The 12765-nt window shown below is 42.1% G+C and overlaps 2 protein-coding genes across 7 annotated transcripts in view; both read right to left on the bottom strand.

The window, feature by feature from the left end:
- The window catches only part of LOC308128148 (synaptosomal-associated protein 25-A-like), a 43066-nt gene extending 41207 nt beyond the window's left edge, over positions 1-1859 (bottom strand). For 2 of the 6 annotated variants that reach the window (XM_080493406.1, XM_080493410.1), the window contains exon 1: positions 1562-1692. The gene's annotated coding sequence lies outside the window, so the exon portion shown is untranslated. Of the gene's footprint in view, positions 1-1561 lie in introns of all 6 variants that reach the window. The other 4 variants (XM_080493408.1, XM_080493405.1, XM_080493409.1 and 1 more) reach the window with 4 other exon arrangements.
- Positions 1860-5904: 4045 nt separating this feature from the next.
- lrrc28 (leucine rich repeat containing 28) lies at positions 5905-11221 on the bottom strand. The gene is made up of 10 exons (XM_080493404.1): positions 11058-11221; positions 9839-10081; positions 9597-9637; positions 8888-8925; positions 8668-8805; positions 7960-8166; positions 7764-7866; positions 7486-7673; positions 7246-7405; positions 5905-7132 (listed from the first exon to the last, which is right to left on the bottom strand). Exons 2-10 carry the CDS (start codon positions 10004-10006, stop codon positions 7063-7065), a joined length of 1113 nt encoding a protein of 370 aa, XP_080349530.1. The 5' UTR covers positions 10007-10081; positions 11058-11221; the 3' UTR covers positions 5905-7062.
- Positions 11222-12765: the final 1544 nt, after the last annotated feature.

The following is a 12765-nucleotide window of genomic DNA, read 5'->3' as shown; positions in this document are numbered from 1 at the left end:
CTGTAGTGTTACTGTGTAGTTGTAGTGTTCTGTGTGTAGATGTAGTGTAGTTGTAGTGTCACTGTGTGTTTTTGCAGAGTAGATGTTGTGTTACTGTGTTTAGTTATGGTGTTTCTGTGTGTAGATGTAGTTGTAATGTCATTGTGTGCAGCTGTAGTGTCACTGTGTGTAGTTGTAGTGTAGATGAAGTGTCTGTGTGTAGTTATTGTGTTACTACACAATAATGTGTAGTTGTGGTATCACAGTGTGTAGTTGTGTTGCCACAGTGTAGTTGTGGCATCACAGTATGTAGTTGTGGTATCACGGTGTGTAGTTGTGTTGTCAGTGTGTAGTGTTGTCAGTGTGTAGTAGTGTTGTCACAGTGTTTAGTTGTGTTGTCAGTGTGTAGTTGTGGTATCACAGTGTGTAGTAGGGTCGTCACGGTGTTTAGTTGTGTCGTCAGTGTGTAGTTGAGTTGTCAGTATGTTGTTGTGTCGTCAGTGTAGTTGTGTTGTCACAGTGTGTAGTTGTGTTGTCAGTATGTTGTTGTGTCGTCAGTGTAGTTGTGTTGTCAGTATGTTGTTGTGTCGTCAGTGTAGTTGTGTTGTCAGTGTGTAGTTGTGTTGTTGTCAGTGTGTAGTTGTGTCATCAGTGTGCAGATGTGGTATCACAGTGTGTAGTTGTGTTGTCAGTGTGTAGTTGTGTCGTCAGTGTGTAGTTGTGGTATCACAGTGTGTAGTTGTGTTGTCAGTGTGTAGTTGTGTCGTCAGTGTGTAGTTGTGGTATCACAGTGTGTAGTTGTGTTGTCAGTGTGTAGTTGTGTCGTCAGTGTGTAGTTGTGGTATCACAGTGTGTAGTTGTGTCGTCAGTGTGTAGTTGTGGTATGACAGTGTGTAGTTGTGTTGTCAGTGTGTAGTTGTGTCGTCAGTGTGTAGTTGTGGTATCACAGTGTGTAGTTGTGTTGTCAGTGTGTAGTTGTGTAGTCAGTTTGCAGTTGTGTCGTCAGTGTGTAGTTGTGGTATCACAGTGTGTAGTTGTGTTGTCAGTGTGTAGTTGTGTCGTCAGTTTGTAGTTGTGTCGTCAGTGTGTAGTTGTGTCGTCAGTGTGTAGTTGTGGTATCACAGTGTGTAGTTGTGTCGTCAGTGTGTAGTTGTGTCGTCAGTGTGTAGTTGTGGTATCACAGTGTGTAGTTGTGTCGTCAGTGTGTAGTTGTGGTATCACAGTGTGTAGTTGTGTCGTCAGTGTGTAGTTGTGTCGTCCAGGATTCAGCGTTGAGCTGCGGAGCTGTCCGCGGTGCTGAAGCCACACAACCCCTCCACAGCAGCTCGGTTATCCTCTTTAATCCACATTTAACTCTACAAAGACACGACGAGGACACGGAAAACCTTTTCTTCCATCACTACTTCACTCTCAGTAGAAACTAATTATTGTGGTTTGAAACGCCGAGAAACAAACAACGCAACTTAGCTAATAAATGAGCGGCTGCTCGCCAACTTTAAACCTTTTCTGAATAATTTAAAGTTTAATTTTTCCGCTTTTACATACTCGGGCGGGAACAACTTATGAATGAAGTGAGCCGTACCTCTGGAGTTCCCTTCGGTCCTTTTCTTTCGGGCTACTGGGATGTTTCTGTCCGTGTGGAGGATGGAGATGCGTCCGCTCAGGCGCTCCGTTTAACGGGACTGTCCCCGGTGAAGAGCACCGCCCTCCTCCTCCTCCTCCTCCTCTTCCTCCCTCTCCTCCTCTTCCTCCTCCTCCTCCTACTCGCAGACCCGTCAAGTTCAGATCTTTACACCCTTTCCTCTTCCTGTCACTATTTTCCAGAGATAAACTTTCACCAAGAAAATTGTCGGCATTACGTCGAAAGGTCATTTTAATCTGATGGTGCGTTCACAAACTACTGGGAAATTAGGAAATTACAAGATGGGACTGTACTAAGCTAAACTAATGCCATGTGATGAGAGTTGTGTCAAAACCTACATTTTCAGGAGACACTTATAGATCCAGCAATGCCATATTGTTGGTTGGTGTTAAGTTTATTTATCTAAATTCAGAGTTCTAAAGCTTTCAGATGTATTTTATCCACACAGAAGTGGGGCATTTCCCACAACCAAGTTTAGCCCGTTATCTTGTCAACATTCATCAATTTAGTACAACTACAACATGAGCTGCATATTATTTTTTCTTTTCCTATATTATATGATCTCTTTCAATTCATACAAAGAAAGTACAAACAACAAAAACGTGAAAGCACCACATACTACAAACCCAGAACAATGGATTGTCTGTTCAATAACACTGGAAACGTTTAGTACTATGGCTGTTACATCATTGTTTCATATTATGTTTATCAACAAAATGATGTTACAAGTTGATAAATAATTTGTTGACAAATACTAATATATATAATCAAATTGTTTGCGTTTCACTTGTAGGAGAGAGTACATTTTCAGTCCCAAATAAAAGTGCTACCAACAGTAATGCGACAAATTTATAGGTTATATATTGAAAGTTCATTGCATTGAGAGAAAAATATTAATTTGCACAATTTCTAATGATTACATAGATTTTTTTGTGTGTAATCACGGTAAGTTATTCCATAATTAATACTGTTTTAGTTACCATTATCATGTGCGTGCTTTTAGTTTGAAAGTCCCATTGCTTCATTTCCGGCTTGGTGGCGTTCAAAGTGATGGTCACAAAATGTCCGCGCCCTCTGACGTCACAGGCAGGGGCTGTAAAGGTGGAGCAGTTGTTGAGGGTTTGTTCAGGGCTGTTCACAAAAGAGACAGTGATAAACATGAACTTCATAATAAAGACAGAAATGATTGTGAAGGAGAATAAAAGAACTTCAACCTGAAAGAAAATCACAGCAGAGCCACAAACAAGTACAAACGGACACAAGATGAATAGAATATGCACTACAAGGTGCCAAATTAAACAGAAAGACAGAATGTTCACAGAAATTTAATTAAAATAAACACTTTATGTACAAAACAACTCCAAAGAAAAAACAAAGAATATTACAAAAGGGCAAAGAATATTCATCAAATCTAAGAAACTAAAGAAGACATCCCTAACTTACAAACAGAAAGACAAAACAGAGAAACAGAACAAAAATATCGAAAAAGGACACTAAACAACAACAAAAATACACAAAATGAACAAAAGGGACACAAAACAGCCATTGGTCCATCTTCTATAGAACTTTATCCAGTTCAGGGTCACGACGAGTCCCTGGAGCTCACTCAAACTATTTAGATCAACAAGACATTAATACAAATAAAACAACACAGCGACTAAAAAAAAGACACAAAATGACCAAAAAGGGAGACACAAAGCAACTGAGAAAAGACACAAAACCAACAACATATATAAAAGAACCACAAGTGGACATAAACAACTTCAAAGATATAAAAACAACTTACTTACATGTAACCACTGAAAAGTGATCAAGGGAGTGATACAGCAACAACAACAAGAACAACAACAAGCAAAGTAAATAAAAAGAATGAAGAAAAGAAGTGCGCAACAAAATTGCCACTAAAACTATAAAAATAAGGAAAACAAACATTAGAATATCACAAAACCACAAGGGAACAAAAACAATAAACAACTTCAATGAGACACAAAACCACCACAGGACTCATAACAACGTAAATACACAGGGAAAAAACCAATTAGAATATTCAAAATGACCACAAAGAAACATAAAACAGCAAAAAGACACAAGGAGACACAAGCAACTTGAAAGAAACACAAAAACATCACAAAAGGACACACAACGAGAGAGAAATACACAAAGGGATCAAGAGAGACACAAAACAACAACAACTATGCAGAGAAAAGACTTTAATGACCATAAAAGGCCACAAAACTACAAGGAAGAAGGACACACATTTTCCCAAAAAGAGAGAAATAAAAACAACCATGAAGAGTAAACAAAATATATGTAGATGTTGATGTCTTCCAGATGTGTTCACCGGAGTGCGGTCAGTGCAGGTGTTGGATCAGACGTCTTGTTCCACGTGAGGCTGTGTCGTATTGAAAAACCCATTAGAGCCCCTCCTCTGCGACTCGATAGCAATCACATTCTGCACAATGAATCTCAGCGCCTCCTCATTGATTGAAGCCGGACGGATTCCTCTCCTCGGCTGTTCTTTCAAAACGACTCCGAGTTCCAATGTGTGCACGGCAGAGTACATCCAGCGAAGGACTGGATCCATCGAGCAGAGATTTTTAAACGGGCAACTTTACACCCGGGAGGGTTGAAAGGTCTGATGGGCAGTTTGATGGAATGACACTATTACTTAAATCATTCTGTGATAAACAAAGCTGCACGTAGTTTTAGTGAAAACATGCAGACCCCATCAGCCTTGAGCTGAGAGAGCAGCAGTGATCTTACATGTCTGAAGTGAAAACGGTAAAAGTTTGCTTTCTCTTCCTTGGGTGTCATGGCCTCCGTCGGTGCTCAACCAGACTTGGAAAAGGAGGATATTAAAAAGCACAAATGTTTTGTGTTTTTTTGATGTTCAAATTAAAACACAAAGGAATAGCTCTTTTTCTCCCAAATAATTTAAGTGAAAAAGTAAAACTCCAAAGTATTTCAGACTGATCAGACAAACTGAAAAACTCTACTTCTTTGTTTCTGTCTTTATGAATTTAGCTTGAACGTCATGAAACTCAAAACTACAGTCCCATTACTGAATTGTGCGGAGAAATCCCTGTGCTCGTACTTGAAAGGCAAACTTTCTCTTAAGTGGTAGAAAACACGAGAAGTCTGTGACGTTACGGTTTGGAGGCAAATACTTTTCAAATACCTGGGAAACGAAACCCAGAGTCTAAATAAATCAGGAAAACTGACTTAAGAAGTTAAGTTTTCTTTTGTTTACATGTCATTCATGACAAAATAAAACTACTTAAAAATTCCCAAGATATTTGAGGAGTTGTTATTTTATTGATTTTTACAAGATTATACAGTAATGTACTTTCTTGTTCGTGTCAGGGTCACATTAACTTGAGTTTAAGAACACTGAATTGTTCAGAAAAAAAGAGAGCGAGAGAGAGAGAGGTTTTTTTCGCACGCATCATTGGATCTATAATTGTTGGAAATTATTATTTGTTTGCCGTTAAACAAACCTCAAGTCAGTGTTGTTACTTGTAGTGCTAAATCCAGTTCAAAAGCAGGTTTATGGTGGCGTGTGCATCAGAAGACTTCAGGAGTCGGTGTGGGAGATTAGAGGACGGGCGTCGTGACAATCCAGAATGGAAGAGAACTCACTATAAAGCCTTCCCTTGCTCCGGGCAGTGGTGATGTGTGTTTCTGCTCACTCCCATCGTGCATCGCTTCATGTGTGTTGTGATATGGACGTGCAGCGTGGGTGCGTCTGTTATTTCATATGTGCAGTCAGCAGAGACATGATAGTCCCGGTGGGACGGCGGGGAGCCGAGGCAGCGGCCTTCTTCGTCTGAACGCGCCAATCGATCCGGGTATGACGGAGCCGCTCCGCTTCCCGCCGGTGTGATCATCGCCGGTGCACAACAGTACACTCCGGACATGATTCTCGGGGATCTGCTGCACATGAAAGAGGAGGATTCAAAGGGAGAAGGAGCGGCAGCTGTGTATTTCCTGTGAAAACGGCCAATACACAAGAGGAATAAATATAGAAAAAAGACTGACTCAGGGTTTAGGCCAGGGTCCCCCGCGGCAGGTCTGGCACCAGAAGCTTCCAGTTCTCAGGGCGTTACAGGAAGCTGCGATGTGCTGACCTCTAAACGCTACCAGGGAACTATGAAATGCACACCCTCACGTGAAGTGAATAACCGTCTAATATCGTTAGGATTGGAGTGTTGTGCGATGGATTCCTTCTTCGTCTCGTGACTCTTCCTCAACCACTCATCCTGAACCCAGAAGAAAAGCATTGTGAAGTTTTACCAGGTTTATTTCTGTTGAAATCTTCACCGTCCTGAAACCAGACGGGCTGTAGATGAAATGTGGAAGACACGCCCCCTTCACTTTAACGAGTTTTGCACCAGAAATAAAGAAAATAGACAGAAATCAATTATCACCTTGACACTGTTTGGCAGGGTGCTCAAAACTATGTTTAAGTCACCTATGACTTAATATTCAAACATGTTTTATACCCTCATAAACCAAATTCAACACTCAACAGAATTACATCACACTTTTATTCAGAACTTGTTTATTTAATTACTTTGACTTTTTTCAGTTTGAGCCATGAAATATTGAATAAAGGCAGGCAGATTTTTAAAAATAAGAAATAAGATGATAAGTGATTAGGAATGGTCTGAGCAGTTAGCTCTCTCGTCTCACTAGTAGTGACTCTAAACTGCTTGTTGGGTGTGAATGTGAGTGTGTGAGACCGACTTCAGCTCACTGAAAGCCAAAGCACAAGATAGATGGATCGATCAGCTCCGTCTCAAGTCTGCAACTTACAAAAACAAGGTTTCAGCTTTGAAAGAAACGATTGCAGTCTGAGACCTGCATCACATCAAATCCTTCATGTTTTCACCTTTAATGAAAGTACAACGTCAAACACCAGTCAATGCTTGAGTTCAACACGGTAATGAAGGAGAGAGAGAGAGAGAGAGAGAAGCCGATCATCCTGTGGACGTTACCCTAAAGCCAGTTCTTTCCACCATATTGATCCACAATCAGTCCCACTAAGTGTTGTTAAATAAGTTTACATCTATTGAGTCCTGGATGTAGAACTTTCACACTTTGAATAGTTTGTGTTAGAGAGCCACAGCTGTAAACCAAAAATACCAAACAGATAAACAGATAAACACTGTGCTTGGCAATGTGTAATGAAATGAAAAGAGTCTCTTTTCAGAAGCTCGGAGAAAGAGCACAGAAGTGCACCGTTAATAAATAACAGTTATTATGACCCCGGCAGTCACCTGAGGGCCTGGTGGATTTGACAACATGTCTACTTTCAGTCTTTGCCCTTAAATCTGAAGTTCCCGACATGTTTAAGTGAACTGACGATAAGAGACCTTTCACGTCCACTGTTCGCCGCAAGCTGGAGGAGGAGGAGGAGGAGGAGGAGGAGGAGAGTCCTGTCAGCCCTGCAGGTCAAAGGTCCGGAGGCAGTGACTGGAGCAGCAGTAGGCCACGAAGCTCACAGTCGTCCTGCGGAGGAACAAACGGAGGTGAGTCTCCACGCTGGTGGATTCACATGAAGAGACAAAGATCTGAACCAAAGTTCTGTGAGAAGAGCTGATTCTTCTGCGGTTTGTTCTGACCTGCGGTGCACGCCTGCCAGCGCGGTCTCCCGGAGCGGGAAGAGCTTGGGGTAGGTGATGGTGAACATGGCTTGGCTGCAGCGGTGACAGTGACCCAGGGGGAACTGCAGCAGGTCCAGCAGGCTCTTTGGGAGGCTGATGGGAGGCAGCAGGTTGAGGTCTGCGGACACGGCGGAGAACGACAGTTCAAACACCGGCTGACTTTGTGCGGCGGCGAAGCGTGAGCCGTCGTCTCCTCACCAATGGGCCGGCGGTGGTGGTAGAGGCGGTGCAGCGTCCTCATGGCCAGCTCCTCCAGTGGAACCACGCTGTCCGTCTCCGAGCCCACCACCTTCACCTCGGCCGGCAGACCGACCAGCGCCTCGCTCAGCGCCGTGCCCAGGACTTCACTCAGCTCCGCCTCTGGAGCCCGAGGAGAGACACCACACCTGCAACGCACACAAACACACACAACCCGTCAGCAGAACTCTTCAATCTGCTCCTGTACGTTGCGTGTTGAACCCTGTGAGCTGAATTACCCGCTGCAGCCAATGACCTTGTTGTATAAGTAGGACGGGAGACCTTTCAGGTCCGCGTTGCTGTCCACAAACACAAACTGCAGCTCCCGTGACCGGCCCAGATCTGGAGAACACACAAACACCACCTCGTTACCGTTGCTGCGCTCAGTGCGACGGCGCCACCGACAGCCGCCTGCAGGCGAGGAGGCAAACGGACCGAGGGGGAGGAAGTTGAGGCGGTTGGCGGCCATGGAGAACTGGTTGAGGCGGTGGAGCCAGCAGAGCTGCCGGGGAACGTGGGTCAGCAGGTTGTGGTCCACCGTCAGGTTCTGCAGGAAGAGGCAGCGATGCAGCCGCTCGGGAAGAGACTTGAGCTGGTTCATGGACAGATCCAGAGTCTCCAGGTCCTGCAGGTCACCCAGCTCTAAGAACAGGAAACAAGAGGCACCAGACCATTTCCATCAGGACTTTAACGAAGAAAGTTCTTGTAATCTTTCATGTTTTTTCATGTCATAAAAAACAAGAGTTTTCTATTCAACCATAGAACGGTTGGAGGTTAGACTCAAATGTTATTACGCCATGCTGTTCTGAGGAGCCTCCATGAGAACTGAGCAGTGTTTTGTATAGAAATGAGACAGACTCGACATGATTGGAGGCATTGTAATAAACTTATCAAACAATCCATGATGTTCAGTATAACTGTGTCATGACAGATACATTGATTGGTTTATGTCTTTCCAATGCAATGATCCAATCTCCAGAAGAGAGTTTCCTGCGATAATCTCTGTGCCGCTGATCCTGTGACTCTGTCGCCACCTGCTGGCCAAGAAAATGTCTACAATTCATTATAGTCTATTTTCTCAAAGTGAAGAAGCTCATAATATTTAATCTTCAGTGGAACCTGCAACCAGCGAGGTTTAATCACCTGGAGGAAGGCACTTCAGCTGGTTGTTGGACAGTCTCAGGTGTCGCAGGGATCTGAGTCGGCCGATCTCTGGACAGAGGAGCTGCAGGGCGTTGTTACTCAGATCTAAAGACTGCAGTCGGGCCAAGCTTCCGATAGCTGGGAATCACACAGAGAAGATTCACATAGCTGAACACTAATCAACTATCGGCACATTACTGCGACACGACAGAGAAATTACCTTCGGGAATAATCACTATGTTGTTTGAGTGCAAATATCTGGAACAGACAGAAAACACAGCAGTCGGTGAACCATGCAACAGCTCTCTGGTTAATGCATGGAGTTACAATATAAAGTTAAACTGGAATCAAGTTTGAAATAACATTTTACTAGTTCAAATCAGAAATGAAGCTCAAGACCCTAGGCTAATGAGGCTAAAGACCCTCTGCAATGAGTGATGGGGGATGTCCCTCGGTCGTCTGTTTGAGGCAAGGAGGTGAAGCTGGTGTAAAATTACAATCTGCAGTCAGATATAAGAAAAACTAAGTTTTCAAAAATCGATGAAAGTAAAGTTTTGGTGTTGGATTGTATTTGTCTCATTCAGCAAATGCAAAAGAGCAAAGACTGTCACTTCCTCACAGTCACGGTATGCAGCGTGAAACTTCCCCGGCCACCCTTCCGCTTCTACCAGTGAATATTTACCACTGAACACATCGCACTTCATACAGTGTGATGATCAAATGTGGAAACTGTAATTCTATTACTTAGCAACTGATATCTTGGCATTAAACGTGCAATTACATTTCTTCTTAAGTGTTACTTCTCTAAACTAAACGTACCACCACAATTGAAGATTGGTCACAAAAATAAAGTGTCCTGAGTACAATAAACATATAAAAGGCTTCAGTATCATGAGGACACTGACACACAATCAAATCAAAATACTCACAGTTCTATCAGATTTGGCAGCTTCTGAGCAAGATTATCAGGCTGGTAAAAGAGAAGAAAAAAAATTGTGATTTACACAGTAAAGAAACTTCCAAACTGCATCCTTGATGGTCATTTCTGTAAAACTAAAAGACTTTCCAGCATCAGAAAAACAACAACAACTTGAGTCATGTTCAGAGTCTACTGATTCCACGGGCGAGCAACAGAGTGTATAATGAGGGTGTAACATGCTGGAGTGGGTACCAGTGTAGTGAGAGAGTTCCTCTTCATGTACAGTCTCTCCAGGAACTGCAGACCTTCGTCTTTCAGCAGCTCCACGGGGAAAATGTTGAGGTTTTTGTAGTTGAGAAACAGGTTCTTGTGGCGCTCCTGCTTGGCCACAAATATGGTTTCATGAAGTTCCGTCGCCATTTCTGCGGCCTGCCGGCGCTGTCCCCCAGGGAGGAGACGTCACGGTTCTTCCTCCGTCTATGGCATTACTGTTCGCTGAGAGGCGAGCAGGTAGACAGATGGATTAATGCAGTGAATTCTAAGCAGGGGGAAGAGCCAAAGATTCATGGGTGGGATCACAAAGCCCTCTTGACATTTTTTGCGTTCTAAAAATAGGTGCGCGTGCATTTATGTCACAAAAAATACACTTCATAATAATGGCTTGGATTTTGTTGTATGGTGCTTTCTTCGACTCAAAGCGCATACAGAAACCATTATTCATTCACACCAGTGGTGGGAAGCTACGCCGTACATACTTTGGGACTGCTCACGCACTTGAAAAGCGCTATATAAGTGATGGGGTCGTCTGTAAGTTTAAAATGGGAAAAATTTCGCTGTAGAAAAAGGTTGGGAACCACTGGTTTAACGAGCAGCCATGTCTGGGTGGCGTTTGCACGTTGCCCCCGTTTTGGACCGTGTACTTCAACTTTATTATAAAATCCATGTGATGTAAACAGATGCCTCTAAGGTGGATGGAGGTCTGTGTCAATGTGTGACTCAGTGGTTTCTCCCTCTGATACTTCCAGGTTTATTCCTCCCTGTTGCTTTTAAGAATTGTACAGTGAACAAATATCACACGAAACCACCATGAGCCTGCACTATAGTAAACATAAATCAGGCTTTTGAAAAAGGTTTTCAAATAGTAATTTGACAAAGGGGACCCAAGTTTATCACATTAAACACAGAAACAGATGAAATGAGACAAGATATCAGTCCCAGGTCTTTTGAGAGACAACCTCAACTGTCAACATCCAGACCGGCTGCTATGACTTCATAACTCTCGGGTTAAAACAAGCTGATGAATAAACCTACTAGTCGCAGTTTTAGCTCCGAATAAATGAAGGATGTGATGTTTTTGTTTCGCTGCTACATGACGCACAATTCAAACTGCGGCTAGCTTAGCATTAGTTGCTTCACTCATATAGCATGACAGCTAACAAGCCGCTACCAGCAAAATAAGGACGTTATTTACCTCAGTCGTGTCGTAGCATTATGAACTAGTTCAACCTAAAAATACACTCGTAGCCACAGCACCGAGAGTTTTTGTGTGTGTGTGTAAATCAGACGAAACGTGAAGGCTTGCTCAACACAAACATCCAGCGGCAGTAAACAACGTCCTACGTCATCACGTCACCTGGCTGAGATTCTTCTTCTCTTGTAAACGGCAGACACGGTGACACTGGTGCCGTTCTGACCTCTGCTGGTGAACTGTGGAACTACTACAAACCTTTTTCCAAAAAAGATCCAGAAATGTGACACAAAGCATGCAGGGATGATAGACACACATATATGGGCCATAAAATGACTAAAGGTTTATAAGAAAGTTCAGCTCTGGAACGACAAGTGGACCTTTAGTCTCTCTATAGTGAATCTTTCACAAATGTATATCCTAATTAATGAATGAATTTGCACACAAGGCTATCTTCCAAAATAACTTTCATTTCACAGATCTTTGTGACAAATGTGAGGTTTATATTAAAGAATAGTTCATTGCAAACCTGCATTTCCCTTTAAATGTTTCTAAATACCCCTTATGTTAACATTAGTTAAATATAAAGAAAAGTCATGGACCTACTCTTTCACAGCCGACAATGCCGTTTTACCTGTGTATTGAATGTGAAAGAAATAACTAAATATTGTATGTTTAAAGCTTTTAAACAGCTCATATATTTCAAAAGATCTGAAGGTCAATAAAAATGCTTTAAAAAAAATGTAAAAAGCTCTAAAATGGCTATAAGGGAAAATAATAAACCAAATAAAACATACAAGTCCAAAAGAGTGAAAAACTAGTTAAAAACTAAAAAAACAACTCCAAAGTAGTTATAAAAAAAAAAACTGATACCCTGAATCCATTTTGGGGGGAAAAAGTAAACCAGTTAAATCTGCAGCTATGAAACATCCCAAGTGTTTTTTTTTTAATACATACAGTATAACCAAATATACACAAGTTTATGTGCAGTTATCCTCATTTTAAAGGTTAAACAGGTTTCATTGCTCTTTTATTAGGTGGAAAAGGACAAAGAAGCTCTATCAGTACTAAAGGCTGCACACCTCTGATTAGATCAAATAAATGAAGGTCTGAGATGGATTTAATTTTTATCTTAAACTGCCAAAAAACAAAAGTCGAACCACTGAACAGTTCATCTTTCACCGATTATGTTCTTTTTACTGTATGACATGGGAGGAAAAATGTGATGAGATAGCTGTAGCTATTCAGATAGCTTTGAAGATTAATGTTTAAAATGGAAAACATGTGGCAGCTCTGATTGAAAACGCTGCGCAAATCTTTATCCAATAAGTGAATCATGAGTGATCCTCGCCTCCAAAGAAAGAGAAGCAGCGGCTCAGTTTGCATACATTTTTAATTCATCTTAAATCTCATGTAGAAAAGAAAAAAAAAAAAAAAAAGAATCAGAGAAACAGACATTCTCTTTTTACTTCAGCCAAACAGTTTTTCCCCCCCAGAACTCGGAATATATCGATAACAGGGGGAAAACAATTACAACAGCATGTACAAAAGAAAAGAAACCTCAATCTAACGGATCATTTCAACAGAAACGCAAAGAGTCAGAAGGCTATGAATAACTTACACACAACAAAACGCAGTAACACTTGACCTTGAGTGTAACAGAGAGAGACAGAGGGAGGAGATCCGATACGAGGAGATCCAGTGGTGTGTA

Source organism: Lipophrys pholis (assembly GCF_963383615.2).
Source record: "Lipophrys pholis genome assembly, chromosome: 2".
NCBI classification, from domain to species: Eukaryota; Metazoa; Chordata; class Actinopteri; order Blenniiformes; family Blenniidae; genus Lipophrys; species Lipophrys pholis.
Note: the sequence above shows the minus strand (reverse complement) of the source record. Positions and strands in the feature narration are given on the sequence as shown.